This window comes from Enoplosus armatus, chromosome 13, assembly GCF_043641665.1.
Source record: "Enoplosus armatus isolate fEnoArm2 chromosome 13, fEnoArm2.hap1, whole genome shotgun sequence".
Classification (NCBI taxonomy): domain Eukaryota; kingdom Metazoa; phylum Chordata; class Actinopteri; order Centrarchiformes; family Enoplosidae; genus Enoplosus; species Enoplosus armatus.
Genome location: NC_092192.1, coordinates 4,372,389 through 4,394,073, shown reverse-complemented (window position 1 = coordinate 4,394,073; position 21,685 = coordinate 4,372,389). Strand labels below are relative to the sequence as shown.

Here is a 21,685-nt window from a genome sequence, read left to right as displayed (position 1 = left end):
AATGTGAAATAAATGTCGTAAGAAGTAAAAAGTATTTTCTTCTGAAATGTAGTGGAGTATAAAGTAACATAAAATGAAAATACTCAAGTAAAGTACAAGTACCTCACATTTGTACTTAAGTACAGTACTTAATACTTAGTTACATTTACACCACTGTCTGTTTGAATACCATAGAAGGACGTTTAGGAATAAATATAATAATAAGAATAAATATTTACAAAATTATGAGTTTGCAAGACGATAATGAGAAAATAAAAAATAAGAAAGGCTGTAGGCTACATAATGTTAAAATACTCATATGTGAAAACGTAAATTACATTCTGTATATAAATAGGTCATAACTAAATCTAAAGAGTATGTTCAGTAGACTGAAATTGTAGTTTTAACTGTTATATGCTTATGTTCTTTATCGATTTAATATTTATAATGAACTCAAACACTGTTCAGAAAGAGTCAGTGATGTGATAAGGTTAATCTTCATCCTCCGTGAAGTTCACGCGAGATTTTACGAGAGGATAAGTTGAGGGAACATGGCGACGTCTAATTTGCTAAAGGTAGGACCCACTTCAATTCAATTATTTTTATTTAACGCTCGCTAAAGTGCTTGTCACTTGCGTTGTGTGATGTTGGCGTTTAGCTTTAACCTTAACGAACAATACGGAGCGCCTGTACACGACTGTGCTGTCAGCGTTGACTTTAGCTGGGAGCTGTTAACTTACATCTGGCTAACATTAGCTACTTATCAGTGATTTAGCTGGCTAAATAGAATAGCTACAACACAGCTAAATATGAAGGAAAGAGGCAGATACGGGGGGAAACGGAGACACAGAGAGAAAGATAACGGGTGTGGGACATATCGTTAGCTTTTCCTGCGCTGAAGTACAACTATTATCTGTGTAAACGTTAGCTACAAATCTCAAATCTGTCACTCTGTGGAACAGGAATCTGCAGCTGACCAGCCCCTTGACAGGCACGCTAAAGGCTGCCTAAAGCAACAGTCGTAGTAGTTTCTGTGCATTGTGTGAACGTTAATCCTCAGATGCTATCTTGCTAACTAAGCTTAGCTTGACAGGAACCTATGGCACGGTGTCTAAATCGGTCATAATTCATATCGTCAAGCAGATGGACAGGGGAGGTGACACAGCTAGGAGACACAGACTAGAGCTGTTTGCCGGTTATAGGGAAATGGCATCGCAGTCAAAACACAAGACTTTTGCAAGGAAATATAGTATTTGTATGTATAGTATGAGCAGACAGGCAATACCAGAACATGCATGTAAGCTAATCTGCACTATTGGCTAGCCTCAGTGTATTAATTGCTATCCCACCTCTGTTCTTTCTTGCACTGCAGCAACACGGTGACTATCTCCCTCCTGTTCATGTTCACATCTGGTCAAACATGAGTTAATATGCCAGTTTGGCATGTTTTATACCTATCATGTATACTTTACACCACAGCAGGACCATCCACACCCTAAGTTCAGCCAGTGCTTTAAAGGGGAACTCCCCATAACTTTGCACATAAAGGTCAGCTTACTAGTCACACAGCCAGTTGTTCTATAATGCCGTCTGTGGCTCTGAAGGGAGCTTTTTCAAGACTGACAAAATAACCCCTGATGATGCGGTCAGGGATATCTCAGCTTTGGCTAGGAAACTACAAATACATAGCAGAAAGCCTGCGTTACAAACAGCTGTCGTGGAGTTTGAATGTGCTGTGTCTGATGTATGTACTACACTTATATTTGAATGTACATACTGTTTATTAGGTTGGGTTCATACAGTACATATCATAGGTATATACTGACATATATCTGCTTTCTTTAGTTTATTTTGTATATATCAAATTTGGACTATTATGCATTCATTGTTCATTTGTTTATCTTTATTCATCTCTAAATGCACTTGTGCTGCTGGTTGCACTATCTGGTTAGATGCTAAACTGCATTTTGTTCTGCTGATACTTACTGCATGCAATGACAGTACAGTTGAATCTAATCTATAGCATACTAAAATGTTGTTCCAAAAGGTTATTTGTTATTTTATGTTTTCTAAGGTGTTCCTTTAGCTCTTCCTCTAGCTCTCTCATTTTTTGCAGCTGGTTTGCCCATTGTGGGAGAATAGTGTACACCAACAGCACACTCACAAATCAAGTTTTTTTTTAAGTATACATATTGACTGTTTTGAATATGCTTAATTTAGTCATTTTTCCTGCATGAACACAGAACATACCCAAACCTGCTTAGGATTAGTATGTACCATGGATTTGTGACACAGCTATTGGCAGTTACAAGGTAGGGAAGGTCTAATGGAAAGATGCTATTGCTTGGCTGACTTTATGGGGAATGTAGGATCCAGTGATTTTGGAGCCTGACTTTTATTCTGCTGCATCAATTTTGACCCATTCTGTGTCTTGCGAGGCCCCCAATTTTCTGGAAGTGCAATACTAAATCACTGGAGTAAGAAACGTTATGCCAATGCCAATTTTCAATGTACACTGATTCTCTTACTTTTTGTTGTATTGTTTCTTTGTGATTGTGTTTTTACTGTTTAGGTAAATGGCCCAAGAGGATTGTCAAAAAATAGGATAAATATCAATTTGTATTGTGAAATTGTAATTAACCCTAATATTTTGTTTTGCTTCATGTTTCAAATGTTTGATAAATAAACCTTAGCTTGGCAACAAAGCTCATGAACGGTTTGAATCATATAGTTCACTTCCTTTCTGTCTGTTTCCAGAACAAAGGCTCCCTTCAATTTGAGGATAAATGGGACCTGATGCGTCCCATAGTACTGAAGCTGCTACGGCAGGAGTCCGTCACCAAACAGCAGTGGTTTGACCTGTTCTCGTAAGTTTACCGTAATGCATCTGCTTTCAGCTTAGGCATTGATGTTGATGGCAAACAGGAATAGGTACATTTCTTAAGAAAAATAGTTCTTCCAACATCGTTTCTCCTCTTTGTTTCCACAGAGACGTCCATGCTGTATGCCTGTGGGATGACAAAGGTCCAGCTAAGATCCACCAGGCACTCAAAGAGGACATCCTAGATTTCATCAAACAAGCACAAGCAGTAAGACTAGAACCATAAAGGGATTTTTGTCTCAGCATCTGTGAAATGATGCTGTTTCATGTCTAAACTACATTCTTGCTGTTCCCATATTCCCCCATGAGTCCACTTCTTTTACATGCCAGGTGTTTCAATAAGCACAGAAAAGAGTGTGAAGTTATTGCTTCCACAAACAGGAAGGTGAATGTATACATACATATAGTTAGCTGGCTAGTTAGCTTGTAAACAAAACAAAAAACAAAGATTTCACTGAGAAAAAGACATTTCTTGGAGCTGCTTTGCATTGTGGTCTTTTTATTTGATTCTATGATACATTACTACAAAGGGTCATATGGTAGAAAGAAACTGTGCAAATGGATTAATAAACTGAGCAAATTTATTTATAGCCTGAGCACGTAGATTAATAAACTTTAAGAGGAAAGAAATATTTGGAGGATTGCTCATCGGACCTTCAGATCCAAAGAGGCAGTAGGTTAGAATAGTGCTAAGGTAATTTAATTTGTTATTTATATCCACTGAATGATAATACTGTAACAATACTACAACACGTATCCTCCTCTGTATGTTGCACACAATAGAGTGCCCATCAACCAGCCTGAAGTGTATATAAATTAGACACTGTGCAACTCCTGTTTGATTGTTAATGCATAATCTATATGCAAAGATAAAGTACAGGCCAGGGAATATATTTTGAGATATTTTGTGCTTGAACAATCAAAGAGGAGTTGTACAATGGCTGTCTTACTGCATTACATTACTTAAAAATGCTTTTTAAAAAAGAATTAAAAGCCCCAGTTTCCTCTAAACTGTCCACTTGATTTATTAATGCAGTTTATTAATCTGTTTGCACAGTTTAATGCAAATATTTCTTTCTATCATATGCGCAGTTCAGTAAAGATCTTAGATCATGGCACCAACTCTTGACTTTCACTATTGGTTGACCTGATGCTGTTGCTGGTTTACTTCTGTGTTTTTCTAATTCTCACCGTCATAAACTATTCCTCTTGCTAAATCTGTCAATGTGTCAATGAGGTTCTGCAGGCGCTAATCAACCCTGCCTTATGTTTCTTACTCTTTCTCAGCGGGTGTTGAGTCACCAGGATGACACGGCGTTGCTGAAGGCCTACATCGTGGAGTGGAGGAAGTTCTTCACACAGTGTGACATCTTGCCCAAGCCTTTCTGTCAGCTGGAGATCACTCTGATGGGCAAACAAGGAAGCAACAAGAAGTCCAACGTGGAGGACAGCATCGTCCGCAAGGTGAGGAGGAGCAGGAGAGGGCGAACTACGAGTACACTACGAGTAAGCACGTTGAGCATGTACACTGTCATCACTATATTCTGATCATGTGTCTCTGTCTCCGTCCTCACTGTGGGGACTTCAGCTGATGCTGGACACGTGGAACGAGTCCATCTTCTCCAACATTAAAAACAGGCTACAAGATAGTGCCATGAAGCTCGTCCACGCTGAGAGGCTGGGCGAGGCCTTTGACTCGCAGCTGGTCATCGGAGTGCGGGAGTCCTACGGTGAGAAACGCAGTTCAAAACACATTTGCAAAGTTGATTTTATAGATATTTTAAATTATCTAGCTTTCAGTCTTCTTCTTTACCTCTGTTGGCGCATTACTATGTTTCTTTGTGCGTTGTCGCCACCAACTGTGAGTCAGTGGAATAGCGTGAAACTACTGGCAGCAACATATGTCCACGTACATGGGCGTCCTTTTGTGTGCATGATACAGATAAAAACATAAAAATTCTGCTCAATAGCACTACTAGTGATCAGAAACTCCACAAAGTACCTTTAAGCAATTTATATGAAGTTGTAGCACCTCTCTCAGATCTGTGGTTGTGATGTTGAAGTTTCTACTATTTGCTGAGCTCCCTTAAATATTTTACCTCTCCATAGCTCTTTGTGATGGGACTGTGTCTTTATTTTCCGCGCAGTTAACCTGTGCTCCAACCCTGATGACAAGCTGCAGATCTACAGGGACAACTTTGAGAAGGCATATATGGATTCTACTGAGAGGTTCTACAGAACACAGGCACCCGCCTACCTCCAGCAAAACGGGGTCCAAAACTACATGAAATATGTGAGTATGAGTCAGGGATGTATTAAAGGCCCTGAAAACATATTTTCTCAATCAGCATCTTGCTATGAGTAATGGGATCAAACATGAAAACACAATTTATCTGCCAAAGTTAAAACACTTTTGGTTATTTTACATCAGAGGTTTCTGTTGTTGTTTTTTTCTCTGTTCTCCTGACTGGTTTGAAGTAGGCGGGCGTTTTTAATGTTGATTATTGCTTATTTAGTCATGACTATTTCATGTTATAGAGAAATAGGCAGTCCATTTTGAGGCAATTTGTCAGGGGCCTTAAGAGGAACTGGACACATAATTTAATAATTTGGCTCCTCTAGATTTTTTTAAAATCAAATTCTGATCAAACAAAGAGTCATTTCAGGGTGTATTCACTGTTTTACAGCCGCTATCATATGATAGAGCTAATGTTTCTCATTAGTCATAGACTTAAGACTGAAATAATTTCTGCTCCCTGTTCAAACCGTTTTGTAATCACTTCGCTTCCAACCACTCTGCGGTTTCTATTTGCCGCTCCCAGTTTGCTCTCTGCTCACACTGAAAGAAAAACACCTGAAGTTCTCTTCGTAACAAAGACAATAGCTGCTGTCCTATAGCTGCATTTGACAACACGAAGCAGAAACTTGAGGCTCCTGTTCCCTGTTCTGATGATGTTGGCCAGAAGCCAGTTGGATGAATCAAAAGAGAAAACAGTCAGACAGCAGATCCCCTGCTGTGGCTGATATCATGCTTGTCTTCTTCACACCATCCCTCATACCCAAACGAAACTGAAGGGTTGTGTCTGTTAAAGCGCAGCCAGTCTCTGTTGAGAAACAGTCACGGCTTGGTCAAGCTTTAATACTTGATGTAAGTCAATGTGAATCGGGCTCTGTAACTTCAAAGGGGGCTCAGCTGAATTTGGAAAATGTCCTTCTTTGAGGAAGGATACTGGACTGATTGTTGGCATAGGATCGATTTCATGCATATGTCATTGTAGGCACTGGAATCACAATGCTTTTGATTATCTGATTCTGCTTTAAAAATGTTTCAAATGTCCTGAACTACTCGGGCAAAACGAAGTACACAGACAGGTTGAAAGTCTTGCATACTGAAACTGTCAAATAATTTTGTCATGTTATTTTGTTGACTGCTGGTGTGCTAATGGTTGCATTTCCAGTGAATCAAAATTAGTTAAAATTCATCATTTATTTGTACTTTTCTGGTAGAGATGTACTCTGAGTACTTGCCTCTCCTCTGTGGTTTCATGCGTCACAACAGAAAAAGATACTGTATATTGTGTATATATAAATAAATGTGTGTAAATGTATAAAGTAAATGTGCATGCATCGGTGTGTATTTTCACCAGGCTGATTCAAAGCTGAGGGAAGAGGAGAAACGTGCACTTCGATACCTGGAGACGAGACGTGACTGTAACTCTGTACAAGCAGTGAGTATTTCACGTGAATGAGGTGGATCTTATTTTACATTCTACAGGTAAAATGTTGAAATCACAATGCTGTCCACTGTTATTATTCTTTTGTTTAGTTTTTATGTTTATTTTTAAAAGGGCTCCTCATACTGTGAAGATATTGATATTTATCCTATTTCACAGCATTGTACCCATATTTCTACACACGAGACATTTTTACACATTTTTTCATACTTTAACGACAACTTGTATTTATTTTTTCTATTAAAGGAATAATAATAATGTAATGTTGGGAAATATGTTTATTTCCTTTCTTTCTGACTGTGAGATCAGAAGACAGATATCAGTCTCATGTCTGTGCATTAAGTATATTGTCTCTCGTTTGTTTGATCTGTACACGAACCATAATGTAAAAATGACAATTTATGTTTTTAGAGGGAGTTATGTGCTGGAAATATTTGTTGGTGTACAGTTGCAGTGACTGTACGCTTGCCAGGTTTGATAGGATCATGTCTGTATCTGGCAACCCGCGTTATAGCAGGATATTCTGCACAGAAGTGCTCTATGAATGGATAAACTGTCCAGGAAGAGTTACAGCGCGTAACTGTAATTTACATTTCTGTTTGTGTCCAGATCAAACAAACTAGACTTGAGAGTGATATCGATCTTCTCATCTAACTCTCAGAAACAAAACAATAAAGCACATTTCCCAAAATATTTAATTGATGTACTGCACATATCTCAAATGTGTGTCTGCTGAATTGTTTTCCCTCCGTGTATCTTCCCAGTTAATGGAGTGTTGCGTCAATGCACTGGTAACATCATTCAAGGAGACCATCTTAGCAGAGTGTCCAGGCATGATCAAACGAAATGAGACAGAGAGTGAGTACGGCAGGACTGCTCCCACCAAAGGCACAGCCAGCTCAGGTTTGCACCAGGACCAGGAAATAGCCCTAACCGAACCCTCTTGTCCAGCATCTGAACGCTTGTAGAACATCCGTGTGTGTTGCCACCACTCCCTTTAAATCAATGTGTGATGATGAGTGTCCACGCTCTCTCCGAAATGGGACATGAATCAGGAAATACAGGAAGTGCAAATAGCTGATTCGGCTTACTTTTAATGGTGCCAATTTGCCAAAATATAAACAAATATCGGCTAAAAAGCAGCCGTCAAGTTGTAGCCCACAGCTAACTAACTGACTCCATGGCACCGTTATACTTCCTGTTTACATTCCCCAACGCTCACAAATTATGGGTGCTGTAATTCCAAAATATAGAGCATGATTATCTCCGCAAATAGAAGACAGACAAAGAGTAACAAAATCCATTAATATTAACAATAAATCAATAATTTACATTACTGAGGCTCAAAATGTCCCATCTGACACCTACAGAATTAATCTGCATGTTTTCCTCCAGCAGTCACCTGTTTGCTTGGGGGTCATTTTGGAATCAATGTGAAGGGTCGACAAACATCTACTATCAGCAGTTTTTCACAACTCCCTTCACATATTTGAATTTGTAACCTTGAGCTTTTCAGAAAGACCATAAAGGTTATAGTTTGTAATCTTTTATATCCTCCGTCACATTTTAAAGGGGGGGAAACTCTCTCAGGTCAGCAGTGCTTGACAGAGTTGACATTGCATCGGAGAGACCCTAGTTTTTAAGTTTTCTGCAAAACTCTTTTCTTCATTTAACAAAAGAAGCCAAAGTTCTCAAATGTTGTCTAAACACAAGTAGTACTACAAGAACTTGAAGTATTCAATACATCAGATCAAGTACTGCTTACACTTCTGTTGTTACACTATAAGACAACCCTGTGGGGCTTCAGCTAATGATTGTCTTCATATTATCTTTTGATTTCATTTAATCTATGAAATATCAAAACAATAACAACAAACATTGATTTCATGTAACACCAGAATCATTAAGTTTCTTTCAGCATGTTTTTGCTCCTTTAGCGTCTCTGTAGGTTTACTAGTTTACTGTGGACTCTAAAAGTGACGATGATGTTGCCCTTTCTCTCCGTCAGAGTTGCATCTGATGTTCTCTCTTATGGACAAAGTGCCGAGCGGCATCGAGCCCATGCTGAAGGACCTGGAGGAGCACATCATGAGCGCCGGCCTGGCTGACATGGTGGCCTCAGCAGAGACGATCACCTCTGTGAGTGTCACATACACACAGACTGATCAGATTAATGATGGTTCCAGTTTATTACAACGTAGGTCTTATTTTCAGGGTTTTGACCATCATTTACAATTTACCCATTACATTAAGCTGACTATTTGTGTTTATCTATTAGTGTTAGCTATCTTCTCTGTCTATTTACTCATTACATTACGCTAACAATTGCCATTGTTTATCCAATACTTTAAGCTGACTATTTCAACTGTTTAACCATTAATTGATTTGCAATTTGCCTGTCATTCACCAAGAGAGTCACATGGGCTTGTTTTGATAGCTGGTTATTAGAGCAGTAAAACTGTATTGTCAGTGTTAGGGATTTGAAATCCACTGTGGCCTGGAAAGAAAAAACATTAGCAGCCTTCCTCGGGTACCGATGCATCAATTTGAGTAACCTGATATTTTCAGAGATAAGATAAGATAGAACTTTATTTATCCAGAGGCAAACAGCAGCTGCAGTACAAAGCAGGAAAGAGTGCAAATATAAAGAAAATAATATGTAAGACGTCAACTAATGAAGGTTGGACCTTGAGCTAAGATTATTTTGTCAAACTACTATTTCCAAGGTCAAGGATGAACTTTCATACTCATCACATTGACTGGTTACATCATCTGTTCTTTGTTGCAGGACTCAGAGAAATATGTGGAGCAGCTGCTCACCTTGTTTAACCGCTTCAGCCGACTGGTGAAAGAGGCCTTTCAGGACGACCCGCGCTTCCTGACAGCTAGAGACAAGGTGAGCCCCGCTTTTACTAACTTCTCTAATTAACAATACGACGTCATTGTAGGATGCACCTGTCAGAAGATGTTCTTTACTGACTGCAGTTCTGTTTTTCAAACTTCTTTGCAGGCATATAAAGCTGTTGTGAATGATGCCACTATATTTAAATTAGAACTTCCTATGAAACAGAAAGGGTAAGAGATGCTCCCTGTATTAAATTCAGGTTTTGCTTTGAATGATAAAGGCAATAATGTCTGACTGCACTAGTTTTCCTCACCTGTGTTTACAGGGTAGGCCTGAAAACTCAGCCAGAGTCCAAGTGTCCAGAGCTGCTGGCCAACTACTGCGACATGCTCCTGAGGAAGACCCCTCTGAGCAAGAAGCTCACCTCTGAGGAGATAGAGGCCAAGCTCAAGGAAGTGGTATGTTTCAGGGAACCTTCATGTTTTTAATGGATTTACTGGTCAGTTGATACCGACCTGTGCGTCAGTTAAAATGTACTGTACCGCATATAACTCATTCCCATTCAACATCTGCTGCAAGTTTTTAATGTTTTTCAGGATGGTCCAAATGATTTTTTTAGTTGCAGGTAATCCTTGTTTGGTTTGTGTCTGAAACCACAAGACACTTAACATTATTTGGGCCAGAGTAAAGTGGTAGCCACAGACTGTGTGGGCGTCTCCAGCCGCCGTTTTGGTTCATGTAGGTGCAGCAGCAAAAAGGTCTAACTTTACTTTTAATGTCAGTAAACATCCGTGTGCTCTTTGCAGCTGTTAGTGCTGAAGTATGTCCAGAACAAAGACGTGTTCATGCGCTACCACAAAGCTCACCTGACCCGTCGACTCATCCTGGACATCTCAGCAGACAGCGAGATAGAGGAGAACATGGTGGAGTGGCTCAGGGTAAGATCTGGGTGGATGGCTGTATGTATCAGTGAGAGTGAGTGCAAAATATACTGTTTTTATTTTGTATCAGAAACAAAAGTGTGGCCAAAAAAACTAAAATGTAATTATTTGAGGAGGTAGATTTTCATGACGTTTTTAAAAACTGTCTACCTGTGATGTCATGTATCCCAACAGGAAGTAGGAATGCCAGCTGATTATGTCAACAAGCTGGCCAGGATGTTTCAAGACATCAAGGTGTCAGAGGACCTCAACCAATCTTTCAAAGAAATGCACAAACATAACAAGCTTGCTTTACCAGGTAAGAGGTAGAAGTGAGTCTCACTCACACACTTGATATACACGGTGCAGGCGAAAAAGTCTTCAACACATAATGTTTACATGTAACCAGTAAAAATGTAGTATTTTTACTTGATTCCTTGACAGACAGAAAAGGAATAGTTCAGCATTTTGAGAAATGTACTTCCTTGCCATGAGTCGAGATCAAGTCTGTGTAATATGAAGCTTGACGAGACGAGGGGGAAACAGCTAGCCTGGTTCTGCACAAAGTTTAAGAAAACGCCTGCCGTCACCTCCCAAGCTCACTAATTAACATGCTGTATCTTGTTTGTTTAATCCCTACACAAACAGAAAAGTAAAAATTGTGGTTTTATTATTTCTTGGCGACCAGCAAATGAGTGCAGTGGAGTCCCTGTGTCCTGCCAAGACATAGTCCAGCAACTTTAATCCTTGTAGTAAAGACAATGTATGTACCTGTATAGTTCAAGCCGTGCTAACTGCTAACGTGCTAATCTTTGTTGTTCCCCTGCAGCTGACTCGGTCAACATAAAGATCCTGAATGCTGGAGCGTGGTCGAGGAGCAGCGAGAAGGTTTTCGTCTCTCTGCCTACAGAGCTGGAAGATTTGATACCAGAGGTAGAAGACTTCTACAAGAAGAACCACAGTGGCAGGAAGCTTCACTGGCATCACCTCATGTCCAACGGCATTGTGAGTGGACCAGATCTGCACAGAGAAACACACAAACTTAGTCATCACGATAGCATAGGTTTTACTGTGGGGAGTGTCATGGTTCAGTCTGTCATGTTTTGCTCTCTCTCTCTGTGAAAAAACCTGAGAAAGGAACTAAACAAAATGTAATTTCTCCAGATAACCTTTAAGAATGAGGTGGGCCAGTACGACCTGGAGGTGACCACCTTCCAGCTGGCTGTGCTGTTTGCCTGGAACCAGAGGCCCAGGGAGAGGATCAGCTTTGAAAACCTCAAGCTAGCCACCGAGCTGCCGGACGCCGAGCTGCGACGCACTCTCTGGGTAAATGTAGACGAGGGGTACATAGGTGTTGACGATAGAACTGGTAATGTGGCCCCATCATCGTTGTCACAAATGAATCAGCAAGTTCACATCTCTGAACCACAGATTTCGTTTACTGCTGTTAGCATTGAGTTTAGTTTTTGATATGTTTAATTAACCTGATGTAGTTTTTACCACTTCTCTCTGAACCATTGTGCTTTTCTCACTCTCACAGTCTCTGGTGGCGTTTCCCAAACTCAAGCGGCAGGTGTTGTCGTACGACCCAGTGGTGTCTTCACCCAAAGATTTTGCGGAAGGAACGCTATTCTACGTCAACCAGGAGTTTTCTCTCATGTAAGGAAAACAATGTCCAGCATGCCTTTCTCTTGTGCCTAATTTTGTTATTTGCATTTTGCAGTAAATTTAAAGGCACAGGAACTTGTAACTCAATAGATGTTTGTTGTGTTGTTGCTCTTTATTATCTTTATTTTTAGGTTGAACAAATCAAACATTGCACACTGCTTTCACCTGGCCTTTGATGTGTGATTCATAAGTCATACGTTTAATTAGTGTGGGGAGGCAGAGGGAGACGAGAACAACGCAGCGATCCATGAAAATTGTGGAGGCAAACACAGGCTCAGTGTTGTCAGTAGATTATGTTCACTTGTTTACTCCCACTCACACCGTCTCTCAAAGTGCAATCATTATGACTTGTTGGCTGAGTGACACACTCAGACCTTCAGTTTAGCCACTTTCACTTTGATAGGCCTCCTATATGTGCATGCAGTGCAGATTTAGATACACGTCAAAGTAAAAATGGATTAAACACCAGCATCCATCAAATACTGAATACTGAAACACACACTGCACTGCATCTCTAGTCTCTAGTTCTTTGATACGCAGTGTTTGCTTTTACGCATTTCTCACACGGCGAGTACCTTCGTTAATTATTTAAAACCTCCGACACTCCGGAATATAACTGTTGAACAGTGAGAGGACTATGATAGGTAAAAACTTGTAATGTATATTTGGCTGACTATTTGCCTTAAATTCCAAAACATGCAATCTGCAATTTGCAACACGAGATAACGTCGTCTTCCATTAATTTTTTACAAGTTTAACAACTCAAAACAAATGCATTACTAGAGAACTTCCCAAGCTTGCAAATCACTTTTGTGCGATGAGTCTGGTCTTTGGATGCTCGTCTTGCTAAAACATAGTTTGTGACTGTGGGGTTCCTCTGTTACCTTTAAACTGTGTGCCACGTGGCTTTCTTGTTTACAGTTTTTATTTGTATTGAGTAGAAATGCCCATAACATCCTGGCATCTGGTCTTCTGTGAGAAAAATGTTATTTTTTGTTTTTTTCACATGCTTCTCGGTACATCTCATGTACACCTACACATACTGTACCTTTTTTTTAATTTGATTTAAAAAATATAGACCCGTACCGTACAATGACAAACTTGTTTGTGTTTTTTAATTCAGAAAAAACTCAAAGGTTCAGAAAAGGGGGAAGATTAATCTGATTGGTCGGCTGCAGCTCACCACAGAGCGAATGAGAGAGGAGGAGAACGAGGGCATCGTCCAGCTCAGGATACTAAGAACGCAGGTATGAGCTCACAGCGTGCTGACGGACACCACCTGCTGTGAATAAATGGTTTCACCTTCCAGTTCCCATCATGCACTTTCAACAGACACCTGCGGTCATGTTTATATAAACTCTAAAATAAACTAGAATATAATCCATCTCTTTTACAGTGCACTTTCTGACCCATTTGTTTATCATTTTTCACACCGTTCTGTCTGTTTCTGATGTGCAGGAGGCCATAATCCAGATCATGAAGATGAGGAAGCGCATCAACAACGCCCAGCTGCAGACGGAGCTGGTGGAGATCCTAAAGAACATGTTTTTACCTCAGAAGAAGATGATCAAGGAGCAGATCGAGTGGCTGATAGATCACAAGTACATCAAGCGGGATGAGACCGATATAAACACCTTCATCTACATGGCGTAGCACAGCACATTAGGATGACTCGTGTTGACTTTGGTTTCAGTGGATCAGGCCTGATGGACTCTAGGATACTTCCAGGCTCCCCGTCCTCTATTTAAAAAAGAAAAAAAAAAAAAATCCAATCTTGTGCAGGGAGGCATGAATTTAAGACTGAGACCTACCTATTTAAAAAAAAACGTGGAACTTCCTGCCTTAAAGTTGTACAAAGAAAAAAAGAAGAATGCAGAAGTTGCAGTGGGAGTCTTCACCAAGTGGTTATAACTGTTTTTAGTTGGAGGGAGTTTCCTCGCTGTCCAGATGAGGCTATTAATTGTTGATGGTCTGTTTTTGATGCCGTGGTGTGTCATCTGGGCAGCTACTTCTACAACACTCGATGCTTGTGCAAGTCTAAAAGGCATGCTGACAGGAAAAGCTGAGGAACGTTGGATCTCAAAATATCTGCAGTCCAGTTTTAATCCACGTCAAAAACCCCAGACCATCTGAACCTTGAACAAAACGCTCTTCACTCAATGGCTGCTTTAACCCAGCTAGTCGGTTTGTCGCGGGGGGCCCCGATGCTGTTGTGACTCTCTGCAATCATAGTTAAAGTGATCAAACACTTAATCCGGATATTCAGTGTGTATAAAGAGGCAGATAAGCACTTCACAGTTTGCAGGACTGAACCAGACAGCAACGCAGAGCCAGCTCCAAACCCCCCGTCAAGCCTCTGTCCCTGGGTAAAAAGGAGAATGTGGAGAGGGGGGGGGGGCGCATATTGCTATAATCCAGAATCCATTTCCCTCTACCAAGTGTACCCAGGGACAGAGGTGGTGTTGGAGTCAAAGCAGGAGCTCAGCTCATGTTTGTGACTGCTCTCCTTTCTGCAGGAAGCCTGGGAGAAGAGGCTGAGGTCAGTATTACATGTGGTAAATACTACAATTCAAAGCTATTGGAGAGTGTACCATGAGATGTGAATAATGAAATGATTAAATAAACAGCACCTTATTATAAAACCACATGCAGGCTTGTCATTCATCCTAACCTTGGTTTGTTTTTTGGTCTGCATACAAATGAAATTATTAACGTTTTATCTTCCAGGGAGTGTTTTGAAGGGGACCCCTGCCAATTTTACACTCAAAAGAATAATTCAACATTTTTTTAATCTCTTTTTGCAGAGAGTTGGATAAGAAGATTGATTACGCTCATGTCTTTACGGTAAATATGAAGCTACAGCCTGCAGCTGGTTAACTTAGCATAAAGACTGGAAACGGGGAAATAGCTAGCCAACTGAAGCTCTTACCACCTTTTGATTTTGTATGGATTAAAAAATTAAATAAAATAACATACAAAGTGTTACTTAGTGAGCTTTAGAGGTGCTGGTAGGTGAATGTTTTTGTCTTTGGGCAGAGGTAAAAAAAGAGGCTAGCAGTCTCCTCACCGGCTGCTGGCTGTAGCTTCATATTTAGCAGACAACCACAGAAGTGTGAGGAGGCCTTGGGAGTAGAAAGTTATAAGATCAGAGCCTGTATTTATCAAACTTCTAACAATTGCGCGTAAGAAGAAGAAAATACAGTATGTAGCCGTTCACAAAGGTTTCCCATCCAAGTTGGGCTGATGACAGCTGGACCTCACCTGCTGTGACGACCATTAGTTCTCTTCTTTTTCTGCCATTGACTTCCATCCTTTGTCTTCAAATACAACTTTTCACATTTAATTGATTCTTAAACAGCTTCATAATTTAGGAGAATGCTTCGGACTTCAACCAAGCAAAGCAAGTGACATAAATTGTCACCAATAACTAACCAATTTTACATTTTACACAACGGTCAACTCTGCTGTTCTCCCTCTTGCATCATTTTCTTCCTCATTCCATTAATGGAAAGAAAACTTCTTATATCTACCAGCAGGTGGTTCAGAGGTGAACAGTAACCACATCAGCTGTTAGTCCACTAACTATGGGACTGTATACATGCACATACTTATCAGTATATGTGTGTTTATGCTCACCACTCCCTGTTTAGATCTTGTAGATGGATATGTCATAAAGACATGACTCATGTGAAGCAACCAGTAGGCTAGCTGTTTGGAGTAAGTAACATCTTTTTTGAAAAGGCTGAAGTGTTACCAGCCAAGTGCCGTATAAGTCCAAACACATTCACACAAAAACAACATTGAATACCACATGTGGTGGTGCACCTTGAGCAAGACACTGAACACTAGCACTTTGAGAACTGTTAAGGTTGAAAAGTGATTTATAAGTGAAATACAAGACCTTCAGTTAACGGACTAACTACGTTTTAACATCAGCATGCTTACAGTGATGTTAAACCAAGTTAAATGACACCCCCCCTTCATGGAGACAAGAGGAGCATTTAATTATGGCTGACCAGTAGATGGCACCAGAGCAATGCTGCTCCAAACCTTGATTTGAAGAATGAGCAGCAAGTGTTTCCTCTTCCTCTCACTGTCTCTCTCCTCTCCGTTTTCAACTGTTGGCGTATTAGATGTGCGTCTGAGACGGATGCAGTTTCTGTGTTGAGGTTGTAAGAAGCTATATAGATATATTTAGATATAGATTTTCTGTCAGGACTGTTTTAAGGATTCACTTCTAGTCAATCAATATCATCACACGGATTCCCGTTTGTCAATATATTGGCCTGCAATAACACACCATTTAGCGTCGACCACCTCTTGTATGATTGATGTGATGCAGTTTGATTGATTGCATTTTTATTATAGAATTATTCAATATTGTATTGATTGTTAATGGGGCTGAAGCAATTTCAAATAACCACATTTGGTTTAGATTTCACACATATATGCATTGGTTTATTTATTATCACTGTAAAGTGACTGCTTTACAGGCTTTTTGTTATTAATATATATTTAATATATAATATGTTATTTTCTCTGTTTGATCATGTGTTGATCACAAAAAAATAGTCATATATGAAGATAAACTTATATCAATGCTAAATAACTGCTCTGTCAGCATTGAGTCAACTGAGTTACTTTATTTTTTTCTGGAACAGTTCTGCTGAAATTATTGGGTTCTTATCAGATTGAATACGAGCAATGTTGGAAAGTAACTAAGTACATTTACTCAAATACTGTACTTAAATACATTTTGTGATACATAAATCAACTAATAAATTATGATGTATGATGTAGATTAAGCTACTCAGCAGTATATAAAGTATATACTTCTTCCACCGCTGAGTAAAAGTAGCATCAAAATATACTTAAAGTACCAAAAGTTAAAGTATTCATTATGCCGAATGGCTCATTTGATGCATCAATTATGCATGAATGTGTACATCACTGTAATGTTCTGGCTGGTAAAGTGGGGCTGATTTTAACTACTTTATATAATGCTGTGTAGCTTAATCCATAATAATACCATAATATCCTAATTTATTGGTTGATTATATTTTGTATTAATAATGTGACTCTGCAAAGTAACTATTAACTAAAGCTTTATATAAACATAAATGTAGTGGAGTTAAAAGTACAATATTTGCCTCCAAAATGTAGTGGAGTTAAAGTATAAAGTGGCATAAAATAGAAATACTTAAGTAAGGGGCAAGTACCTCGAAATTGTACTTATGTACAGTACAGTACTACCAACACTGCATGAACTTAACTGAAATGTTAAATAACTTAAGGTAAGATTGTTTGGTTTTGACAGGGAAAATATAATGTTTCATGCCCTTTGAATGAAAAGGTTCACCTCATGGTATATGTTAAAGGTTAATAATGTAATGTAACATCTAATTAAATTAATATCCTTATGTGGTATTTGACCAGACGGTATTTCTTGTCCCATATCCAAAATCTTCTGGCCCATATTGTTTTTGCGGATATTTGTGAAATATACAGAAATAAGAAATAAAACTGCCTGTGATTATTTTTCAGTTACATCTTCTCAGGTGTTACATAGAGACAGCAATGAAAAAGGAAGGCTGTAATTAGGAGGATAGTTTTTTCTTAATTACTGCATATTGCATCCTCTTGTTATTGGTGACAAAGGGGATTACAGCAGGCCCTGTTAGCTGTGCGCATGCTCAGTCTGCAGCAGCCCCCCCCCCATCCGCACGCAACCTCCTCTCGCGGTTGAGCTGAGGACCACTGTCAGGTACTAGTACAGGAAACATAACACTTCCTGTTCTTACCTTCAAAATAAAACTTCTTGAGGCGTTTGAGAAACGATACTAAACTTATATTAATAGCAAATTTATCATATTATAATATCAATGATGATGAAATGATCTTTTGATCCATAAGTAACATTTTTGATATAGGCCTTCCAGATAAACTGATTTTTTTTGGTCACCTAGGGGCAGCGGAAACAAGCTGTAAACAACGCTGACACTGTTGAAGTTGATAAGGCGAACTTTTTTTTTTGCAAAGTTGCCTATTCATTTACGCATCCAGCAAATACTGAATTATAATATCGCATTAATTTGGAGTTGTGTTTTTGGCTACCTGGCAAATGTAAGTCCAATGTTCACTCACCGTAGCTCCGTTTTTGGTCTTTGCTAATTAACTCCTTGTGGAAGTAACTGATTGTTAAGCTAGCTGCTCCGCTAACATTATGTTCACCAGTTAGCTAGTTGCTATGACATCGCTAACTTCGTCGTTTGGTGCTAGGCTTAGTTTATATGTGATTATTAAGCATTTTAAACCAAAACTGTAAAGTTGCGGGATGTAAAACCTAAATATTAATGCTAACTGATTGAAGCTAGCTTGAGAGGAACTGAGTCCGGTGACAGTTATCTTTGGGTTCATCACAATTTTGCATGACACATAGTCATTGAATCCATTGTTATTATAAAAAATGTCGATTATAGACTTTTTAAATTTTGCAAAACATAGCTGGTATAAATACACCCACCAACATTAGCTGCATTTTTAAAAAATAAATCATTTTATTTTGAAATTAGGAGCACAGAACTTCCTGTCTTCGCGCTGTGTACTCCGCGGCAGCTTGACGCTGCTCGGGTGAGGAGAGGAGAGAGGAGCTCCGCCAGCGGACCAGGGAGAGCGTGGTGAGGAATCCCAGCAGCCCCAGGAGAGTGAGAGCCGGACCGGCTGGACCCCCGGAGGAGGACCCGAGAGAGAACCACGTTGCCACGGGAGAGGCCTCAGTTCAGGTAACCGTGCCGTGAAACCGGTTCTCACTGCATCCCGAGCAGGCAGGTGCTTTGAAGGGCTGCTGGAGATGGAGAGGCGGCGGTCTGCGAGCCGCAAGAAGCGGCTTGTTATGTCTCAGGAGATCCGAGATCCTATTACTTACTTACCGTAGTCGTCTGATTTATGTGGCCTCTCTGTCCGGGGTGGCTGAGCCGATAGCGTGAGATGAGGGTGGGGGTGAGAAGAAATATTCATCAAACCACCGAATTGTACCGGTGTGAAATGTGCTTTACGTTTTTACTTTGCGCAAAAAATAGCGGCATATATCGGATCTCAGAGCCGCTGCTGGCGCTTTACTGCTTCTATCTGTATGCTGCTGAGCTTGTTTTCACTGTCAGTAGAATATATGGGCGTTAATTGGGTTTGGCAAAGGTGGGGCTTTCAATATACCATTTAAAACATGTTATATTGTTTTCATAATTACCATGTAGAGCGAAGATAAAGCCACAGTTGCCATATACTTATATGGGAGCCACATCTGAAAATAACATCAGGGGAGCAATCAGGAGCAGAGATATCTTCAAGCATAGTTTGGTAACATTAAACAAAATAACACTGAACATATCAGTCATCAATAACGGCTCCCCTTGTAAGTTTTGGTGTCAGCTGAAATCAAACTGGGACTTGTTTGTGAGTTCTTGTGTCATGTTTTGGACGCCCCTGCCTTTACTGCCTCCGTCTGATGCTGTGGAGCCTGTTTTCCTCTGCATGAGGAGCAATCAATTAATAATTTCAGAAGTGTATTGCTCTGCAGAGCACCAGGAGGGGAATGAATGCACATTAATAGTCTATGCCCATGTGTAAACCCCAGTTTAGGCTGCTTGCCAGGTGTAATAGTCTGAAAAGTGGAGTCCTGAGACTCCCAGCAGGTCTTATAGGGGTTTCTACGGGTTCTAAAATCACTATAAATTGTCAAGAGGTCTTTCAACAGTGGCTGATTTAAAAACGGATTTGAGTCTTACTGCTGTTATCTGATATAATGATACACAGTCCAATTTCATACAAAAATAACTGCAAAAATTGACTTATTATCAAATAGGGGTCCATGGCCCAACTGTGTCCCGATCTGGGGGTCTTTCACTGGAAAAGTGATCAGCATCAACCTTAGTGCACTTCAAGTAAGATTCCTAAAGATAAAAAAAATTGGCGACCTGACCTTTCAAGCGTATGTGCCTATTCTGCATTATTGTTCATTAGAAAAAGATAAAAAAAACAATATCCCACGTGATTGATCCACAAGAAAAAAATCAATGCTGTGCTGTTATCAGGATTAAGTGTGACTCCAATAACAAGTGCATAGCAACCTCGTGTCTTATTGTATTACCAGAGTCAATAAAATAGTTTATAACTTGATATTTGGACAGTGTTTTTGATAATACTCTCCCTCACTACGTGAACTCATAGCAGGTAATAATGCCATTCAAATGAATGGGAGATCCTGTGCTAACCAGAATTAAAGTGAATAAATCAAGCTGAGCGGACTTTGTAAGCAGAGGGAAGTGACTTTCAGTGTAAGTGTCGTGTGTCATGGCCAAGCCTTCAGTAGCTGGCAGCAGGAGAAGATACTGCAGAGAGGAGATCACGATGCTGGGAGGGATGGGAGGCTGGGATAGCCCTCCTCCCTGATGCAGGAAGGTGGTGGTGGTGGGGGGGTGGATGAGGGATGGTCTGGCTCACCCCTCCCTCCCTTTTTCTCCCACTCTCTCTCTCTTTCTCTCTATCTCCCTCTCTCTCTCTTTGGTATACTGGTGCATTACTGCTCACTGTTCACTTCTCTGAGTGTAATCAGTCTGTCAGCAGAAGCAGACTCAATCAGTCACTCCCCCACCACCACCGACACCAACCCCCGAACACACTCCTCCCTGATCTCTGACCAGAACACTGCCAGAATCTGCTGCTGCCTGCTGTGCATGTTAATGAGGTGATGCACAGTTTGGTGAACAGTTATAATCATGATATCTAATCGGGGAGAAGAAATCATGTTTTCCTTGACATCAAAACAATGTAATGTTCCCTTTGAGGACTCAAAGAGTCTATGTGGCTCTTGTTCCTTATCTCTGATGGCATCATTAATAATAATATTCATGTGCTGTCTAATATTTGCATCATTCTCTAATTTTATGATCCTGCAGCAAACATACAGATATATACTACTATACTGCTATAATACAGATGTAACCACTGGATATACATGTGTTTACGCTTCTCTTTGTATTTCTTAGTGGGAGTTAACGTTGATTCCTGCATGCACACTGTACATCTGCATTGAAATGGTCACTCCAGAGAAACTCAGTAGCCTAGAGTCACTAGCAACAACATGGCAACATCATACCCAGAATAAAACAGTTAAAGTAACAGGCTCTCCCTGTGACGCCAGGGAGAGTGCGGGGAAAAGTGTAGGCTGGTGCACCATTATCCTCCGGTGAGTCTGCCTCCCTAGATATAAGTAGATTTGACCTTTTTTCTAAATCAATTGATTGGTCAAAAGGAAGCGTTTAGCTGCCCAGGGCTAAACACTCTGGTCCCCTTTTGTTGTAACAAAGGAGCTGTCCATGGTGTTGCTCAGTTTGCTCTATGTAGTTCATAGATAAATGCTGTCCATGGTGCTGCCACAGTGGCTCAATGCTCAGCCAATCAGGAACCAGGGGCTGGTTTTATGGTTTTACAGAGATATTTTAGACTGGTCTGTGGCCTTAATTTTAGACTAGTCTAAAGCAAGTTAAACAGTTTCATAAGCATAAAGACTGACATACTGTAGGCCTGAAAAGTTAACCATGTTTCCATGGTAACAATCAGCGACACCTGCTGACCAGTGGCACCAAAGGACAAAAAAAAA

The 21,685-nt window shown here is 40.1% G+C and overlaps 1 protein-coding gene across 1 annotated transcript; it reads left to right on the top strand.

Moving 5' to 3' along the window:
- The first annotated feature begins 530 nt into the window (after positions 1–530).
- cul5b (cullin 5b) lies at positions 531–14,666 on the top strand. Its single transcript, XM_070917021.1, has 19 exons — positions 531–554; positions 2,737–2,846; positions 2,969–3,068; positions 4,148–4,324; positions 4,449–4,590; positions 5,008–5,153; positions 6,508–6,588; positions 7,359–7,452; positions 8,603–8,733; positions 9,383–9,490; positions 9,605–9,669; positions 9,765–9,897; positions 10,246–10,377; positions 10,555–10,678; positions 11,189–11,364; positions 11,524–11,685; positions 11,900–12,018; positions 13,151–13,274; positions 13,486–14,666. The coding sequence occupies exons 1-19, from the start codon at positions 531–533 to the stop codon at positions 13,678–13,680; spliced, it is 2,343 nt and encodes a 780-aa protein (XP_070773122.1). The 3' UTR covers positions 13,681–14,666.
- Positions 14,667–21,685: the final 7,019 nt, after the last annotated feature.

What these genes read in the sequence shown, in the direction of transcription:
- cul5b (XM_070917021.1), top strand. Translation starts at nt 531, where the DNA reads ATGGCGACGTCTAATTTGCTAAAG. An exon ending in CAAACGAAATGAGACAGAGA is followed by an intron (nt 7,453 to 8,602) that starts GTGAGTACGGCA and finishes TCTCTCCGTCAG; the next exon opens with AGTTGCATCTGATGTTCTCT. An exon ending in TAACAAGCTTGCTTTACCAG is followed by an intron (nt 10,679 to 11,188) that starts GTAAGAGGTAGA and finishes GTTCCCCTGCAG; the next exon opens with CTGACTCGGTCAACATAAAG.